Here is an 18,318-nt window from a genome sequence, read left to right as displayed (position 1 = left end):
CTCTGTGCAGAATTTCCTGAAATGCACCAATGGATGCATTAAATTATATATATATACACATATTGGGATATTGCCATTATTCCATTTTAACAGCAGATTACCTATGTCCAAGACACAATGTGGGAATCACTGATGACAACAGTTTTCTTGTTGTACTTCTGAAGTACAGAGAATCATATAACGGAACCTCTCATACCCAACACCCAGCTTCAACAATGATCAACTCAGCCAATCTTGTTTCATGTATATCCCTACCCACTCCTATTATTTTGAAGCAAATCCCAGATATCATATCATTTCACCCCAGAAATGATGTTTTAATCATCACCTATTGCTAAGGTGCCCTCTGGATGGAAAGGGACCCCGACCTCAGTGGGGAGGAGGTAGGGGTTCTCTAGGGGTGGAGGTGTCTCCTCCTGTCCTTGCCCACCCTGGGAAGCTAGTCCGAGCTGGGAATTGGCCAGATGGAGGTGGGGCTGCAGGACTGTCATCATCATCACCCCCTCACATATATGTATACACAGTATCCACACCTGCACACGTGATCCTCTGAACTCAAAAGAAAGACCCCTTGGTCTGCAGCTGGAAGCCACGGCCAGTGGACACAAGACAGGCAAGGAAAGGTGCCCTCCGAAGCAGGCGGAGCGAGCTCTAGCCCCATGTGGCCTCCAGAACATCCTTGAATGTCTAAGCCTCAGTTTGTTGGCATCTATGTGACAGCTGACTAGTTTCATAGTTGAAGGCAGGTGGTCCCTCCGGTGTTAAGAAATCTCCATCTCTGGGAGCCCAGCCCTGCGTGCGCAGTAGGGCAGCGGATCCAGGTTTTGTGAACCTGAAGCAGATAAGATTTGGAGGTCTCCTTTAAGAAGAATACCAAATTGTAAGAAGATATCAAGGATAGGCTGTTAGTTGAGCCCCGGCAAGTGAGGGACCCTAAATCTTGAGATTCCGCAGCAGCGCTGCGTGGAGAACAGGGTCTCCCTGGCTTATTGCAAGGCACCCTACGCAGGGTACAGCCAAGGAAATAGGGAGAAAAGCCCTTCTCCTCACTACAGTGGTGCGAGGATGAATGAACTCCCTAGAGCCACTCTCTGGTTCCTTAGATACTGGAGCACAGGGGCACCTACTCGGGGCGAGGCGGGGGAGCCTGCAGCTGGGGCTGTGGCTGCGGAAGGCGCGCCAGCTGGGTGCATGGCCTCTCAGGATCCTTTTGCAATTGGGTCATGAGAGAGGCACAGTGGCTAAGGGAGATAGGAGGAGAAAAGAGGGGTAAGATGGGGTGACGGTCTGACAGGAGAGGAAAGATGCCTGAAGACAAACAGCACGAGGAAAATCAAGCTTCCACATCCAGAAAAAGAGGTGCGAGCCTGACACCTGGTGGGGGAGGATGGTTCTGCTCCCGGTAGGCACAGCCTCAGGGAGGACCCCGGAGCCCCCAAGCCTGCGGCTGTATTAGCGGGCTGACCTAGGGCAAGCGACATCTCCATTCTGGGCCTCAGCTTCCTCATCTTTCAAAAACAAGTCGGGGCATGGTACCCAGAGAGCTGGACAGAGGCGTTTTATAAAAACATCAAGTTTATAGATAGAAGTTTCTCAGCTGGAAACTCTTGTCTGCTAAATTGCTCTTAACCCTTAGCATCCGCTACCGCTTGTCTGCAGATATTAACATAGATGACAAAATACATATATGTGTGCATGAAATGGAACAGAACCCCTGGGAAATGGCTTATGATGTTCTCCTCCAGGGACAGGAGTGCTTGAGGTTGCAATTAGCTATTGCCTGTGGGTAGGTCCAGCCTTTCAGCCAGAATGATGAATGGAGTGACCAGGTTCCGAGTGGGGGGACAGTGAGACTGCTAAGAGGACGTCCAGCTGCTCCAGAGTTCTGGGATTCCCTGGCTGAGTTTCGGTAGATCTGGGGAAGAACATCAAGGACCGAGTCAGATGGAGCTGATAGAGAAGGCTTCCAGGAGGCTTGAGGTTGAGATGAAGGAAAAGGTAACTTACGATGGAAGTGGTCAAAATAGCAGAATTTGGGGAACGTTTTGCAAGGCATTGAAATGAAGCCCAAATCCACTCCTGATTTTCCCTCTGTTTGCCTCACTTCTCCTGCCTGTGTCTCTATGAACCTCTAGGTACCCTCTCCCTGTCTGTGAAGGATGTGACCGCCCAAGGGGAGGTGATCAAACACTATAAGATCCGTTCCCTGGACGAAGGAGGCTACTATATCACCCCCCGCATCACCTTCCCCACTCTCCAGGCGCTGGTGCAGCACTATTCTAGTAAGAGGGGTGTCCAAGGAGGGTGGGCTCTTAGGCCAGAGGAACCCTTGTATCTCTCTATTGCTGAGATCTCAAGATTGTGTGAATCGTTGCTGCCGTCTTGCAGGGGGAAGCGGGGGAATTATCCAAAGGCTAGACCTAAGGAGTTGACAATTGTCAACATAACGATTCAAAGTCTGTGTCCCTGGTCCCCTCCACTGGCTCGGCATGTGACCACTTGGAGAGGAACAAGTATTTTCAGTCTTAGAGAGAGCAGATTAATGATAGCATGCCTTGCTTTATGCAAAACAAATGCAAAGAGCTGAGTGTGTGTGTGTAGTGTATGTGTGCACTCGCACATATGCATTTGGGGCTGGGAGTGAGCCTGGCAAGAAGGGGAGGGGGCACAGCGGGGCATTATTGCAGCTCCCAAGGGAGAGAGGTGAGTCTAGCTGCTCTGGTAACCTCCAGCCCCATCTCTTCTTCCCTAATGCAGAGAAAGGGGATGGTTTATGCCAGAGGCTGACCCAACCCTCTGTGAGCCTGGCTCCTCAGAACCCCTGGGCCCAGGATGAATGGGAAATCCCCCGGCAGTCTCTCAAGTTGGTCAGGAAACTCGGGTCTGGACAGTTTGGCGAAGTCTGGATGGGTGAGTATGAGGCATGCTGGGAGCCCCTCTCTCCCTGCCCTGCGTCCTGGAGCACAGAAGCTCAGGATCTGCACAGTGCCTCATGCTTCCCCATAAAGGCTAGTGAGGGAGAAGGGACAGAGGCTATTCACTCATTTTACAGATGAGGTAGTGGAGACACAGAACATTGAAGTGACTTGCCCTCTGTTGTTATGACATCATGGTGGTGGAAAGGAATAGAATCCAGCTCTCCCCACCCTTATTCGGTTCTCTCCTTCGTTCTTGCCCAGTGCTGGCTTTGCCACTGACTCAGGTGTGATCTTGAACATCTTGCTAATTTTCCTTAGCTTTGGCTCACCAGATGGAAACAGTATGGTGAGTGATGAACCAGGAGCTCCAGGAGCCTGATGACAGACCAAGGCCACTGCTTGCAGCTGTGTGACTCTGCCTAAGTCACTTAACTTCCCTGTCCTTCCCTTTCAATTGCAGTTGGTGACCACTCCCCTGCTTACCAGGCACTATCAGAATAGAAGATGGTGCTTCATTTTATCCCTGGAATGATCCATGTCTCTGCGGCATGAGTTCAAGGTGGCATCCTGCTGCCTCCCGAATCCCCGGGGCCCAGGGCTGATACCTGAGGTCCCTGCTCAGCTCCCCTGAGAAGGATGAGTCTGAGTTATTGTTCGTTTTTTACCCTTCAGTGTGAATGGGGGGCCTAATGGAGCCAGGGGAGAGTGTGGAGGCACAGGTGCTTAAGGACTGGGAAGAGAACATCACAGGGCGTAGAAAGGAGGGTAAGAGGCCCCCGAGCACCTCTGCCTCTTCTACCATTATGCCACGGGCTGTGATGCTCATTTCCATACTGAAGCTGCCATGTAGGGATAGGAGGCAGGCTATATGAAGGACAAAGGGATGCAACCCAGCCCCCGAATGTGGGGGCAAGGAGGTGAAATGGACCCTTCCCAGCTGCCTGAGGCTCCGGGCTATCGGGTAGGCTGAGACAGGCTGGCATCCTGCAAGATAAGCAGGCATGTCCACCCCTCTCAGGAGCCGTCCATTGCAGCCCAGGGCCATTTCCTAGGCCCACCTACAGAATAGAGATTCTGGGATCCTAGAGGCTCCTGGAAGCTTATGTAGACTCTGGTTAAGAGATCACCTCCCACAGCCTCTGGGTCTTCCGAATGGCTTCTTCATTTTCTCCCCGTCACCCTGAGCTCAGGTTATTACAAAAACAACGTGAAAGTGGCCATCAAGACCTTGAAGGAGGGAACCATGTCTCCGGAGGCCTTCCTGGGCGAGGCCAACCTGATGAAAACTCTGCAGCATGAGAGGCTGGTCCGTCTCTACGCCGTGGTCACTAAGGAGCCCATCTACATTGTGACGGAGTACATGGCCAGAGGTGGTACCCTGCGCAGGGCTGGTCCCTCAGACAGAAGGGGGCGGGGGGGGGGGTCCAGGTTTAGGGGGCTGAGGAAGCTCATCTGCTGCAGTGGGTTTGCCTGGCAGGGGGTCACTGAGCCGTGGGCTGGAGCCGTTAGCCGACATCCTGCAGATCTAGGGTGTTCCATGTGCACAGGGGGCAGGAGGGAAGGATGGTGAGAAACAAGACAGGTAGATGGCTCTTGTAGGGCTGTGTCTTCAGTTCAGGAGCATTGCAACCAACATTTTTGGAGTGCATCTTCTGTGTCCAGCACAGTTTGAGGGCCCCTGGGGAGGACAGAGCATTGCAAAGTCGAAAGAGCAGTAGGCTGGGCACCCAGAGATGGGGTCCAGTCCCAGTTCTCCCACTTACAAGCCACAGGACCTTTCACAGCCGTCTGAATATTTACAACATGGAGGAAAAGAGATGTTGGGCAAGGTGGCCTCTGAGGTCCATGGTGTGGTCTGGGGTCGGGCCTCAGCCTTTGACCTCCTCACTCTTCCTGTGACCCTGCTTCCTGCAGGATCCTAATGTGCCATACTAATTTAGTTCCTTAAAAGTCGCCATGAAGAGGGCCCCACCTTGAAGGGGGGCACAACGGCTCTCCTGCTCACCTCTTAGCCACACCTCATGTGAGTGTCCCTCCCAGCTCTTAGATGCCACGGAGGAGCTGCATTTGTCCCCTGCATCAAACCCTAGGGGATGAGTCCCTCCATTCTGGTACTTTCTTGCACCCTTGGTCCTCCGAGGCAGAGCAACAGAGGGTGAAGGGGCAAGAGGACACTCTGGAATGTCGTGCTGGAACAGCACTCAACTTAGCGTCAGAGGAGCAGATCTGCTCCCCGCTCCCTGGCTGTGCGACCTCGGACCCTGGCTGAAACCTTACTTCCTCTGAACAGCTGGGAGCAGATTAGCTGCCTCCTGGGGTGCTGTGAGGACTGAGATGGGAATATCTGTAAAGCAGCAGGCTCTGCAGTTGGGGGTGGGGTTCTTCTCTGTGCACCAGAGAGCGCCACCTCCTCCCTGCCCCTAGGTGGGGAGCAGCCACACTTGGGAGAGGCTTGCCAGGCCAGGGTCCGGTCACTTTGCAGAAGTGCAGTTGCAACTTCTCTTTCCTTAGGATGCTTGCTGGATTTCTTGAAGACAGACGAAGGTAGCAAATTGTCCCTCCCACGACTGATCGACATGTCGGCCCAGGTTTGTGAGCTGCCAAGTGCACGGGGCTCGAGAGTACCCATGCCATCCTGCAGGCCCCGGCCCCCAGGCCCTCTCGTCCATGCCCTGCGGCTTACCAGAATCAACTATTTAGCAGTGGTATCTGTTAGATTTAGGCTGGGCTGTGAAGAACAGAAAACCCAAAGTAATAATGGCTTCACTGTGCAAACATCCAGAGGTGGGCAGTCTGGGGCCTGTAGGTGGGTCTGCCGCTCAGAGTCACAGGGCCCCAGGTTTCTGCCATTTGCAGGGTCTCTTAGCATGTCATCTTATTGACCAAGATGGCTCCTCACACTTTACCACCGTGTCCTCTTCTCAGCCAGCAGGAAGAAGTAAGGCGGGACGAAAGCCCACCTTCCCCTCTTTAGAGACCTGTCCCTGAAATCATCCACCACACTTGCTCTTACATCCCCACACCCTCAGCCATCATGTCACCTGACCACACCTAGCTGCAGGGGATCTTGGGAAATGTAGTCTTTCTTCTGAGCAGCCATGATGGCACTAGGTAGGTTCTATTACAGACTAAGAAGGAGACAGGATGGGACAGGAAAACCAGAGGGTTCACACGAATTCCATTTAACACGTAGGCAAGTGCTCTGAGGCAACCTCATCTCTTCCTCAGATGGTGCCCACAAATGCCTTCTGGAGCAGGTGACTCACGAGACATCGTGAGGCGAAGAGCAAAATGGAGAGGAGGGAGCTTTCCTCCCCAGGGATTTGAGCTGAGGGCTCTAACTGGCAGGAAAACATGTCTGGTGGCCCCAAGAACACATATCTGTTAAAATTGGAGCTCTCAGCAGAAAAGCTCTGGTTTGTGGTCAGCCTGTGAGACACAGGAACACACACACATCCGGCTGCAGAGAGGAAGCCTCCCCACGCCCCGCACACCCCCTGCCCGCCTCGGCCAGCGTATCTGCTCTTAGTATCAGTGCAGGAACTCTGTCCTGACGACTTTTTTCCGCTGAGGTGAGCACAGACCAGGCTGGCGAGGTGGTCTCGGAAAATTAACGCTGTGACCGGTTTCAAACCACCTGACAGTGATGAGCCTGCCCACTGCTTTTCTTCCTTGCTTTCTTTTCCCTCTCTCCCTCTTCTCTGTCTCTTATTCAATCTCTTGAGAAATCTTGGGTCACCCAGGAGCAAAGGATGTGAAAAATCACCTGAGTTTATATCTAGGTATTACGGTCGAGAATCTGAGGATTAGGAAACGGGAAAATCAGAACCTCCCAGGTGAACAGCTCTAAAGCACATGCTGATCAAGCTAACAACTCGCTGCATGCACACTCACACACCCACACACGACGCACACACTCTCAGCGTCCTTCTGGGAGCCCCTCGTCCTGCTCTCAGGATGAAATGCAAAGCTCCGCTCCAACCACAGCCCCATGTGCCCTACTCTGCAGCCACACTGCAGCTCTCCAATGTCCTGCACACCTAGGAGCCTTTGCCCGGCTGTCCCCTCTGCCTTGGACTCTCTTCTCACCTGGGAGAGTCCTAATCAACGTCCCTGACCCCAGACAAGCGTCATTTCTATTAAATTTTCCCTAGACAGGAAAGTGCTTGAGAGCACTTGGCCCGTGTGTCCTCATTAGCATCGTGTGCCGTAGGTTCTTCTTGAAAGCAGATCTAGGTCCTACTCAACATTTTTTTCCCTGTATTTCTAGTACTGCTTGCTACATATTTGTTAACAGGATGAGTACGGCTAAATGCTGTGCAGATATAAGATATTTGGTATTCGGCTTTATAGTCCCCACAGTACCAGACCAATAAATGTATATTGATGGAATGACTTAGCGAAGGAGTAAATAAAATGAGTGAACGAGTGAATGGATTCATGAATTAACCAAAGGATGGAAATGTAAGGAGACGTAGCATCAGTTCCAGTCCTGGCTTCTTGCCGTAACAGGTCTGAGGAGGTAAACTGGCTTTCTATTCTCTGCCTCAGTTTCTTCATCCATTAACTGGGAGTGCAGCGAAGAAAGCCTGGGTTAGTTTTCTCTGCTAAAAGGCATGAGAACAGCACAAACAGCTATTCCTGGCCCAGAGCTGGTGATTGGGGACAGAAATGAGGTCTCCTCTTCTTTTACCGCCTCTGTTCCATGGGGATTCTGTGCACGCTCCCTGAGCACCCGCCACGCAGCCGTGCTGGCTTAGGCCCTTGGCCACATGTCTCATCTAAGGCTCCCCTCAACTCCGTGCCCTGGGGACCCCTTCCCTCATGCTCCTGGTCAGGACAGTGACCCCTCAGGGAGCTTGAACGACATGCCAGGGGCCAGGGCCGTCAATCCAGGGCTTCCTGCTCCAGGAGCAATGCTTCCAACTTGCCAAGGACGTGAAAGCCTTTCCTCCCCTCTTGAGAGACTTGCTTTTCTCCTGCCTTCCTTCTGCTGTCTTCCTCCCCTGGGACACTCGGAGGAGAGGAGGGGTGGGTGAGGGGAACAGGTGGCCCCGGCTCTGATGACAGTGTCTCTGCTTTTCTGGGCTCTTAGAGGACTCTATGGGGTTTAGAGCTTATTCAGGTGAGGAGCAGCTGAAGCATCTCTCCGCTCCACCCGAGAATCTGCTCCTTCCCCGGCAGCACCGCCCCACCCCCATGCACCTACCAAAAGAAACACAAAGCAAACCCGAGCCTTCCCTCCCGGCTGGGAGAGGAGGAAGCCTGTGTCCACAGCAGGCTGGCGGCAAGGGCTGGCAGGGCCTTCCTGTCCCGCATAGGGGCTGTGCAGGGCATGCTGGGCTGGCTCAATCCTTGCATGGAGGTCCCCGTGCTGTCCTTCACTGTGTGGTCTGTCCCTTCAGATTGCCGAAGGAATGGCGTATATCGAGCAAATGAATTCCATCCACCGCGACCTGAGGGCGGCCAACATCCTGGTTTCTGAGACCTTGTGCTGCAAAATCGCTGACTTCGGCTTGGCCCGGATCATCGACAATGAATACACTGCCCAGGAGGGTGAGCAGAGCCCCCAACCACAAGGGAGACCATGGGCCTTACCTTCACCGACTCCCCAACCCCCTCGGACTTCCCCTTGTCACTACCTAGCAGAGCCGTGTGTGAAGAGATGGGGAGCTGTGTTATTTCCACAAATCTGGCCTCACCCGCTGCTCCATCAGCATTTGCCTAAATGTGCTCTGCAGAGCACTGGTGCCTCATGAGGAATGGCTTTGTGATGAAGTAGGTTTAGAGATACTGCATAGTCCATCCAGGCCCCCTTGGAGATTCCCAATGCACACCAGCACGTTAAAGGCACTGAGAAGTCCTGCAGCAAAGAAACAGTGTACAATTGACTTCACCTGGCATCTCCCAAACTAATTTGACCCCAAATACTTTTCCCACTTAGCTTCTGTTAACCTCCCAAGCTAGAGTTGCACAGAACAAACTTTGGAAAATACTGTTCTAACGCGTGAGCAGCAAAACGTTATACCTGAATTAGGGTTTCCACAGCGCTTCTGCTCTGCTTTACTTTGTTAGTATAACCGAGGTGGAAACCCTCTTCACAGGAGGATTGGAAGTGCACAGGTGCATTATCAAGCAACCTGGCAAGCAGTGTTAGCTGAGCCCAATAGTCCATTGATACAACCGAAGGATCAGTGCAGCCGGTTCCCTGACGGAACTCCAGGCTGGCTGGGGAGACCGAGAATGTCAGGCAAGGCAGGTCAGCAAGGGCTGAGCTTTACTCCCTCCGTCTGCCGAGCAGGGCTGCAGCCACCCTCAGGGCTTTGGGGGCAGCAGGGTCTGACTCCTTCCTCACTGTGACCCTAGGAGGTACAGAAGTCATGCATCATCATTTCCTTCTTGCAGGAAGGGTTTAACTGAGGCAGGGACAAGCGAGAGTGACTGCCCAGGCCATGGGTTCCTGTTATTAACCGAGGCCCCTGGGAGGTGGAAAGGACTCTTCTCCCCCAGATGGAAGCACATGCTGGTTGCCCAGGGAGCCCACTGGGCAAAGCCCCAGAAAGGGTGACGGGCGTGGTATTTGTGTCCATACTGTCCTTTCTTTCGTGCTGCGGACCCCCAGAGTCTGCACATGCCTGGTCTGGTGTCCTAGTGGGTCTTAGTGACTCCCTGGACACATCTCGCCAAGTCCTGCCAAGTAGGGAAAGGGGGTAGGGAGCTGGAAGCAGGGAGTGGGGGGTGTAGGGGCAGTCAGTCATGGCCTCACAAAGCTGCTCTGGACTTGTCTCACAGGGGCCAAGTTCCCCATCAAGTGGACTGCCCCCGAGGCCATCCATTTTGGAGTGTTCACTATCAAAGCAGATGTGTGGTCATTTGGAATCCTGCTGATGGAAATCGTCACTTATGGGCGTGTCCCCTACCCAGGTAGGTGGCTTCCTCCTGCAGTGGCTCTCAGGCTCCCTGCTGTCCTGAGATGGCTGTGGTGGCAGATATCCCATCCTCGGTGCCTGCGCTGCCTGCATAGTGGCAGAATGGAGCCCCCACGGTGGGGACAGAGAGCAGGCATGCCACTCTGGGGGCGGGGTGGTTCTACCTCCCCTCTCAACATTGCTCTTGGCAACAGGCTGTGTCCCCTTTACCCAGCAGAGATCAGTGAGCCCCCAAACCTCGAATTAAGAAAAGGTCCGGGTCTGAACTCAAGTTTACTCCCAACTGGTTTGTTCTCAGCTGAGGCCAGGCTGTCCCTCCCTTGGCCTTACACCTCGGGAGAGCCCCATCTGATGGTAATCTCCCCCCCCCCCCCCCCCCCCGCCCCCAACACACACACCGTGTCAGAAGGGGCTTGGGCAGATTAGCGGTCTCTCTCCGCGGGCTGGTGCCTTTTCACGGAGCACCTGCCCAGTCAGGGATGCACGCCCCGCAGCCACAGGTAAGCGAGATCGAGTCCCATCCACGGAGGGACGGCCCCGCCCTAAGGCGAAAATCTGCAGCCTCGTTCACAGCCGATCACGGAGCAATGAAAAGCAAATCGCGGGGTGTTTGAAGGTGGCCCGGGCGGGCAGGGCGTCCGCCAGGGAGGAGACAGTGGTCCGTGCCTCCGGGATCTGCGCCCCTCAGCCGCGCCCTGCGTCCCTCCCCCCGCCCCAGGAATGAGCAACCCCGAGGTCGTGCGCAGCCTGGAGCGCGGCTACCGCATGCCGCGGCCCGACTCGTGCCCGCCGGAGCTGTACCGCGGCGTCATCGCCGAGTGCTGGCGCAGTCGGCCCGAGGAGCGGCCCACCTTCGACTTCCTGCAGTCGGTGCTGGGGGACTTCTACACGGCCACCGAGCGGCAGTACGAGCCGCAGCCCTAGGGCCCCTCGGGGACGCGCTCCGTCGCCCGGGGCTCAGCCGGCCAAGCCTCGCGGACGGGGACGGCTCACTCCTGTGGCCCGACCTTAGAACCCACGAGGGATGTCCACCTCGCGGGTGTTGTTCCAGGCAGGGAGGGACAGGGACGCCCATTTCTCAGATGAGAAAACTAGAGATAGAGGCAGCCTGGCCGGTTGGTCACAGCACGGACCCCAGAGCGGATTCAATCGCAGTCCCACTCTTCTCTGCTGAGTACCCTTGGGCAAGTTACTTCGCCTCTCTGTGCCTCCGCTTCCTCATCTGTACGACAGGGAGGAGCCATCATAGTACTTACCTCGGATGTTTTTCATGAAGATTACATTAGTTAACCGGCGTAAGATGTTCAGAGTGTTCCAAATAAGAGACACTCTTAAGTGTTTGTCATCATATAAGGCTTCCCTATGCTGGCGCCAAAAGCGAGAGGTCGGCCGCAGGGGCCCGGGGTCCCGCGGCTCCCACCTGCGCGGGCCGCGTCCCCCGAGGCGGGCCTGGGTCCCCCGAGACGGCCGCGCAGAGACGCTCTGGGCGGGGCCCAGACCTAGACTGCGCTCCAGCACTTTGGGACTCTACCGTAATAAAGTCACGAGATCTGAGTTTTCCGCGTCGTTACTGGTGACAAGGCTGGACATCGCATCCCTGACGTACGCGGTTGCCTGAGTGGCGCCGCCAGGGACTCGCGGATGGCACCGGGTTTCCCGGGGAGACCAAGCCCCCAGCCCCGGGGCACTGCGCAGACCTTTCCGGGGAGGCTCCAGCAGGGCCAGCAGGTGGCGCCCTGCCCTCAGACATCCTCGGCCTCGGGTCCGAGCCCGGGGGTCCTTCGCTCACCAGGCGCCTGAGCGGACCATGTTGGAGAGCCTGCTGGGCGCAGGTGCAGGCAGAGGGACAGCGTCCTGGGCGCCGTGTCCGGGGACCCGGCACACCAACAGTGAGCGGATGACCACGGGATGGTAACACCAAGGAATATTCGAGGCTCCCCATTCGTGGAGGCTCCCCATTTGTCATGTTTTTTGTTTTGTTTTGTTTATAATAGATTTTAAATTTTTGAGCAGTAAGGTTTACAGAAAAATAAGCGGAAGGTACAGAGAATCCCCGTTTACTCCTCACTCCTGCCCCCCCCCATTTCCCCTATTATTAACATCTTGCAATAGTGCACATTTATTACAATTCATGAGCCACTGTGGACACATTATTGTTAACTGAAGCCCGTAGTTTACATTAGGATTCACCCTTTGTGTGGTACATTCTGTGGGTTTGGACAAATGTGTAATGACGTGTGTCCACCATTACAATGTCGTGCAGAATAGTGTCAGTGCCCGAAAAATCCCCTGTGCTCCACCTGGCCATCCTTCCTTCCCTCTCTCTCAACCTCTGGCCACCAACTTGCCATGTTTTGACTCTGATCCTGTGATGACCCAAGGAGGTAGGAATATGACCACCCCATGAACCGAGGAAGAAACCGGGGCACAGAGGGCTTCCGTGGTGTTCCCGAGGTCTCCCTGCTCCTAAGGATGGGGATGGAGGTGTGGGCCCAGCAGAGCTGCCGGACTGTGGCAGCACGGAAAGGGGTCTGGGCTGGGAGAACCTCATAGAGGAGCGGTCTCTGCAGGGGAACCGAGATGACTGACAGAGAGGGACGCAGGTCTGTAGGCACTTGCTGTTTCCAGAGCACATTCAGTACTTCGGGCTCTCAGACAGCCGTGGGAGGGAGGGAGGCGTCGCCATTATTTTCATGCCTACATTCTTTTCCACGAATGAGGAAATCTGCAGATTGCAGATCCCCAGGCTTCTCCAGAAGCTCTTAACTGGCCAGTTCTGGACCTGGGCTTTGAGCTGGCTCCTTACCCCCAGACCCTTGCCGTAAGTGCTGCATGGGGAGCAGAGCTCTCTCAGGAGCAGGGGGTGTCTGCACGGGGAGGCTAGGCTGGCTCGCCGGTGGAACCTGGGGGTGCGGGGGGGGTGGGGGCATGTGGTCAAGTTGGGGCTTGAGCAGATCTCCTCCCCACCCTGTGGTCCAGGATGCAGGGGTGGAGGGCCCCCTGGGCAGGGAACCGGGTCCATCCGGGCGCAAGGAGCCTCCAGAGTGTTGCCTCTGACCTCCCCCAGGGCCTCAGGGCTCTTTGGAGGAGCTGGCTGCTGAGTGTCTCAGGCAAAAAACGCAGCTCAGCCGCCTCCCCCACTGCCCCGGGGTCTTAGTGCCCCCACCCCATGCCCCCAGTCTCCTCCCATCTCCTGGTCAGACCAGGTGCTGGAAGAAAGACATCTCCGGGAATTGGAGCTGCCTGGCTCAGAATCTGGGGTGAGGGGCACTGCTGGTGGGAACTAAGCTGGAAAACCCGTGCCAGGAAAAGCAGGCAGAGAGAAATCTGAGCCTGTGGGGCCCATGGCTGAGAAGGGCCCTGAGACCACCTGAGGGTGCCTGTGGAGGTGGGGCTGGGGAGGGAGCTGCTATCAGTAGGATGAGGAATGAGTGCCTCCTTCCGGCTCAGCCACCTGACTCCCGGCCTGGCCACCACCTCCCACCTCCCACAACCCCTCTGAGGTGGTTTCCAGGACTTGGGCCCTGGCTGCCCATGAGCTGCAAGACCTGGGCTGGCTCATCACTTCCCTGGACCCCACTGCCTTCCCGTAAAGATAAAGGGCTCACCCAGTGCTTCACCAACCTCACTATTCATGAAAATCACCTCTGCTCCTGGTTTTAAAACACAGGTTTGTAGACCTCTCCCTCTGAGATTCTGATCCAACAGGTCTAAGGCAGGATCTGGAAACTTCATCTTTTGTCAGCATCCTAAGTGATACTCGTGGTTCTCAACCCTGGATGCACATTGGAATCACGGTGGGATGGAAGTGGAGAGATGATGGGGTGGGAGCACGTTTAAAAATACCTGCACCAGGATTTCAGGTGGGCCCTGGAATTCAGCACATTGTAAATGTCCCCAGCCAGGACTGGGAACTCCTTGCCAGGCTCTGTGGGGTTCGGAAGTACCCTTCCCAGGAAGGCTGGCCGCAAGTCACCTGGGGGCCAGTCTGATACCCAGGTCCTGGAATTGCAGAACCAGCTCATGCCTGTAGCTTTCCCGGTTCTGACATGCAACTGACAACTGGGGGAACTAGAAAAGAAACCCACCAGACCCGGCGCACTCGGAGGAACATTGTCAGGCAAGGCAGGCACTTTCCCTCCTCCACCTCCAGCTCCCCCTGGAGGTTTCCCGGGGAAGGTGAGGCTGGAGCCAAAGCTTAACGGCCCCGTGAGTGAGACTTTTCCCCACGAAGAGGCGCACTTGCCTTAGCGGTGCCCAGAGCTGAGCGGGAGGGTCCTGCTGCCAGTAAAGTTTATAAAGGACAGGAGCCTTCCAGTTCCCAGCCAGAAAGCGAAGTGTGAGAGGACATGGAGACAGAGACGCAGCAAGACAGACAGATATACAGAGACACACAGATATGCAGAGACACAGAGAGACACAGGGATAGAGACAGAGAAAAACAGAGACAGAGAGTATGAATGGGCAAAAGCAACATTTGTCTCCCAAGTGGGAGGGGAGGTTATTCAGGGCTGTGGAGGGCGTGTTCTCCTGACCAGAATCTGCCCGTGTGAGGATGCTGGAAAGGTGGTCCAGGCCTGAGACCCCTGGAGCTACAATTGCTGCCCCCTCACCCAGAACCCTGATGAGGCAGGCACCCAGCCTCGGACTCCAGTTGCCTGCCTGCCTGCGAGGGCGATTCTGCTGTCCCTTCGCTCTCCCTCCCCACAGCCAGAACACATTTGCAGTGTTACTCTAAAATGAGTAACAGCAAGATCTTTGGAGTCAGATAGACCTGGGTTCGAATTTAAGCAGTTCCTCTCCGGAATGTTTGACCTTGAACACTTTGCTTGACTTCTCTGAGCCTCAGTTTCTTCATCTGTAAAATGGGCATACTAATGACACCTACATGATAGGCTTGTTTCAAGGTTTAGAAAAAGAGTACATGTGAGGCGTTTCTCACAGCGCCTGTCTTACGGTGAATGCTCAGAAGTGTCAGCTCTTATTATTGTTATTACAGCCCCCAAAGAAAGGCCTTCAAAGACCCCGATCTCTAGCCTCCAACACTCTTACCTGGGTTTCCCGTGTCCTCTGTGCTGTGTCTTCTGCTTGGGTTTCTAGTTGTCCGCTCAGCGTTTGTTCTGTATTTGTGGCTGTGAGTTTTCTTTGTCTACTTTCTTACTGCCTCCTCCCCGGGGGCAGAACTGCCAAAAGAACACATGGGGTTTGAAGTCAAGGACCCAGGTTCCCCCAGCACTTCTCAGCTGTGTGACCTTGGGTCAGTAACTCAAGTCCTCTGAGCCTCAATTTTCTCAGTTGCAACAGAGGAATTTGGGGGAGAGGCAATTCAACCCGTGACAAATAGTAACACCTAAACGTGATAATTATTTCTTCTTCTGTATCTTCCACTGTACCTGCCCAGTGCTAGGCACACGGCAGGGGTCAGTCCATTCTTGTTTCAAAAACAAGAAAACTTGACGTGAATAAACTTCCCATCTACAAATAAGAATGATGCGGAACTGAGCTGGGACACCGGTGGACCAGCTTTAAGCACACTTACGTGGGAAAATCCAGATTTACACAAAAGACAAAACTGTCTCTAATAATTTGTTTTATAAAAGGCCCTGCCACATAATCCTTCAGGTTCTTTAAAAGTAGTATTCAAGTTTCCCAGGGCTTCATGCTGTTGTTTTTTTTAAATTGTGGTAAAATATGCATAGCATAAAATTTACCATCTTAGGCACTTTTTTTTTTTTTTTAAAGATTTTATTTTTTCCTTTTTCTCCCCAAAGCCCCCCGGTACATAGTTGTGTATTCTTCGTTGTGGGTTCCTCTAGTTGTGGCATGTGGGACGCTGCCTCAGCGTGGTCTGACGAGCAGTGCCATGTCCGCGCCCAGGATTCGAACCAACGAAACACTGGGCCGCCTGCAGCGGAGCGCGCGAACTTAACCACTCGGCCAGGGGGCCAGCCCCCATCTTAGGCACTTTTTAAGTGTTCAGTAGTGTCAAGGACATTCACATTGTTGTGCAACCGTTACTACCATCCATGTGCAGGACTTTTTCATCTCCTCAAACTGAAGCTCTGGCCCATTAAACAGTTCCCTGGTGCCCTTTGCCCTCAGCCCCTGGCAACCCCCACCCTCCTTTCTGTCCCTGTGAATCTGACTACTCTGGGAACCTCATGTAAGTGGAATCGTACACTGTCCTTTGGTGACTGGCTTGTTTTACTTAGCACAATGTCTTCAAGATTCATCTATGTTGTAACACGTGTCAGAATTTCCTTCCTTTTTAAGGCTGAATGATATTCCATTTTTTATTTTATATATCACGTTTCGTTTATCCATTCATCTGTCGATGGACATTTGGGATGTTCCCATCTTTTGGCTGTTGGGAATAATGCTGCCGTGAACATGGGTGTACAAATATCTCTTCAAGACCTGTTGCTGAATCATATAGTATTATAGTTTTACGTTTTTAGGGAGCTGCCATACTGTTTTCCAGAGCAACTGCACTATTTCACGTTCCCACCGACCGTGCACAAGGGCTCTGATTCCTCCACATGCTCGCCAACACCTGATGTCGCCTATGTTTTGGATAGTAGCCATCCTAATGAGTGTGAGGTATAGTGTCCTTTTAATAGTAATACCCCACATTTCTTCAACTTTGGGCCCAACAGGGCCACAGCCTTCTTTGAAATACCTTCAGGTGAGTCTAAGTTTCCAGGGTTTTTGTCCCGTCGGTGCTCATGACAACCCTCTCCTGATGGATGCCTCTGAAGTTCCGCTCTTTCCCACTGGACACTGGGGTAAGGGGCTTCATAGGCCTGGCTGAGAGGGCCCTGCGGGCTGGAGGTGCCTGGGGCGGGGGCAGAACTCCACCCTGGGCAGAAGCCTTTCCGTTTTCCCCCTGGGTGTGTATGCCCCGGCACTGCTCAGTGTGTCCTGGAACTTGCCCAAGACTCTCAAAAGATGTCACCAGGTGGGTCTGCGTCCTGGAGATCAGGTGCTCAGACCTCGGTCTCAAAATGTTCCCAAAGATTTCCTTGACACATAGCATCTCAGTCATCACAGGAAAGAATGGTGTCCACTTTGGAGCACTCGGCCGCAGAGGTGACAAAGAGAGAGAGCAGAAGGCAGTGGCCACTGTGACCCACAGGCAGATCAGAGACAGCAGCAGACCTCTGACATAGGCTTGTCGGCACCCCACGGCCAAGCTGAGCTCCTAAATTCTTCTGGGTTAAAGAAGAGCCAACCTTGATAGCATGTTTAGAATCCTAGAGGGCTGAACGGGACCTTCACGATCAGTCAGCATTCAGTGAGTATAAAGTGCCAACAACCACCCAGAGAGGTAGTCCCACGATCCTCATCTTACAGATGAGGAGACTGGGGCACAGAGAGGGTAATTGGCCCAAGGCCACACAGCCGGTAAGTGGTAGAGTGAGGACTCACCGTTCTTGATTATTCTTCCAGAGAGATTCTGGTCCAGATGTTTCAAACTGTGCTCCTCTGGGCCTTGGGCCTCTCCGGCGGGGTCTCAGGCGCAGGAAGCTCACAGTGGGATGGGGGTGGGACAGGAGAAGTCCCCACCTGCTTCAAACCCCAGTGGCCTCTCTCGCGTCTGTTTCACTTCTTCAGCTGCCTCACAAGGGTTATTTGAACAGAGTATGGCTTTAAAATTGTTTTGAAAATCAGTCCTCTAGTCTAATGCTCTCTCCACCCTCTCCACCTCACAAATGGGAAACTGAGGCCTGGATCAGGACCCACAGCCTCACAGAGTCCACACACCAGGCCCAGCCCTCCAGGCGCTTGGCCATGTCCTTTCTCTGTCCGCCCTGACTCACTTGGGTTTCCTAGTGATCAGATGTTAGTTTACTCCAGATTTTTCCAAAAATAGAAATCTTTATATTTATTTATATTTATATTAATCAGATTAGTTGATTCCCTGGAAAACCGCATTGCTTAACCATGCCAGAATAGCTATTTATTTAATGGAACAGACTGTAGAGATTTGAAAACAGTTACTCGTAAGAACAGGGACATACAAAGGCACAGCACTCGACAGTTTACAAAGGGGTTTCCCCTGCTTGGTGTCACCTGGGTGCTCGTCTCAGCAACCTCTCAGATGTGTGGCCGACTTCATTTGTCTTCCTTCTGGACAGGAGGCAGGCAGAGATGCTGAGCCAGTCACTCACATCGCATCACTAGAGAGGGGAAGGGGCCTGATGCCAATGCTCAGCTCCTGGCTCTGTGCCCAGCATGTGAGGGACCCAGCAAATGGCACTGAGATTAAAAGTGCTTTGAGAAGTGAGGAACAGGGTGGACACAACCCACACAGGGCCTGCTGAGTGGCCCTCATGGAGCAATCCTTTTAATAAGGTTAAGCAAACCATTCCACAAGAATGACAGGAAGGTTTGTGAATGCCGGGTGGAAAAGAAGCAAGGAAGAGAAACATCTGGTGCTGATGGGGGCCACCGGGCATCAGGGATTCTCG

At 53.8% G+C, this 18,318-nt stretch overlaps 1 protein-coding gene across 3 annotated transcripts in view; it reads left to right on the top strand.

Moving 5' to 3' along the window:
* BLK (BLK proto-oncogene, Src family tyrosine kinase) overlaps positions 1–11,363 on the top strand; it is a 97,923-nt gene extending 86,560 nt beyond the window's left edge. For all 3 annotated transcript variants that reach the window (XM_046655714.1, XM_046655712.1, XM_046655713.1), the window contains 7 exons: positions 2,136–2,282; positions 2,758–2,910; positions 4,109–4,288; positions 5,430–5,506; positions 8,324–8,474; positions 9,711–9,842; positions 10,566–11,363. In XM_046655714.1, the coding sequence (XP_046511670.1) occupies positions 2,136–2,282; positions 2,758–2,910; positions 4,109–4,288; positions 5,430–5,506; positions 8,324–8,474; positions 9,711–9,842; positions 10,566–10,771 (1,046 nt within the window). In that variant the 3' untranslated portion in view covers positions 10,772–11,363. The remainder of the gene's footprint in view (positions 1–2,135; positions 2,283–2,757; positions 2,911–4,108; positions 4,289–5,429; positions 5,507–8,323; positions 8,475–9,710; positions 9,843–10,565) is intronic.
* The last annotated feature ends 6,955 nt before the right edge of the window (positions 11,364–18,318 follow it).

This window comes from Equus quagga, chromosome 3 (genome assembly GCF_021613505.1).
Source record: "Equus quagga isolate Etosha38 chromosome 3, UCLA_HA_Equagga_1.0, whole genome shotgun sequence".
Classification (NCBI taxonomy): domain Eukaryota; kingdom Metazoa; phylum Chordata; class Mammalia; order Perissodactyla; family Equidae; genus Equus; species Equus quagga.
The sequence above is the reverse complement of the archived record's forward strand: the minus strand, read 5'-3'. Positions and strand labels throughout refer to the sequence as shown.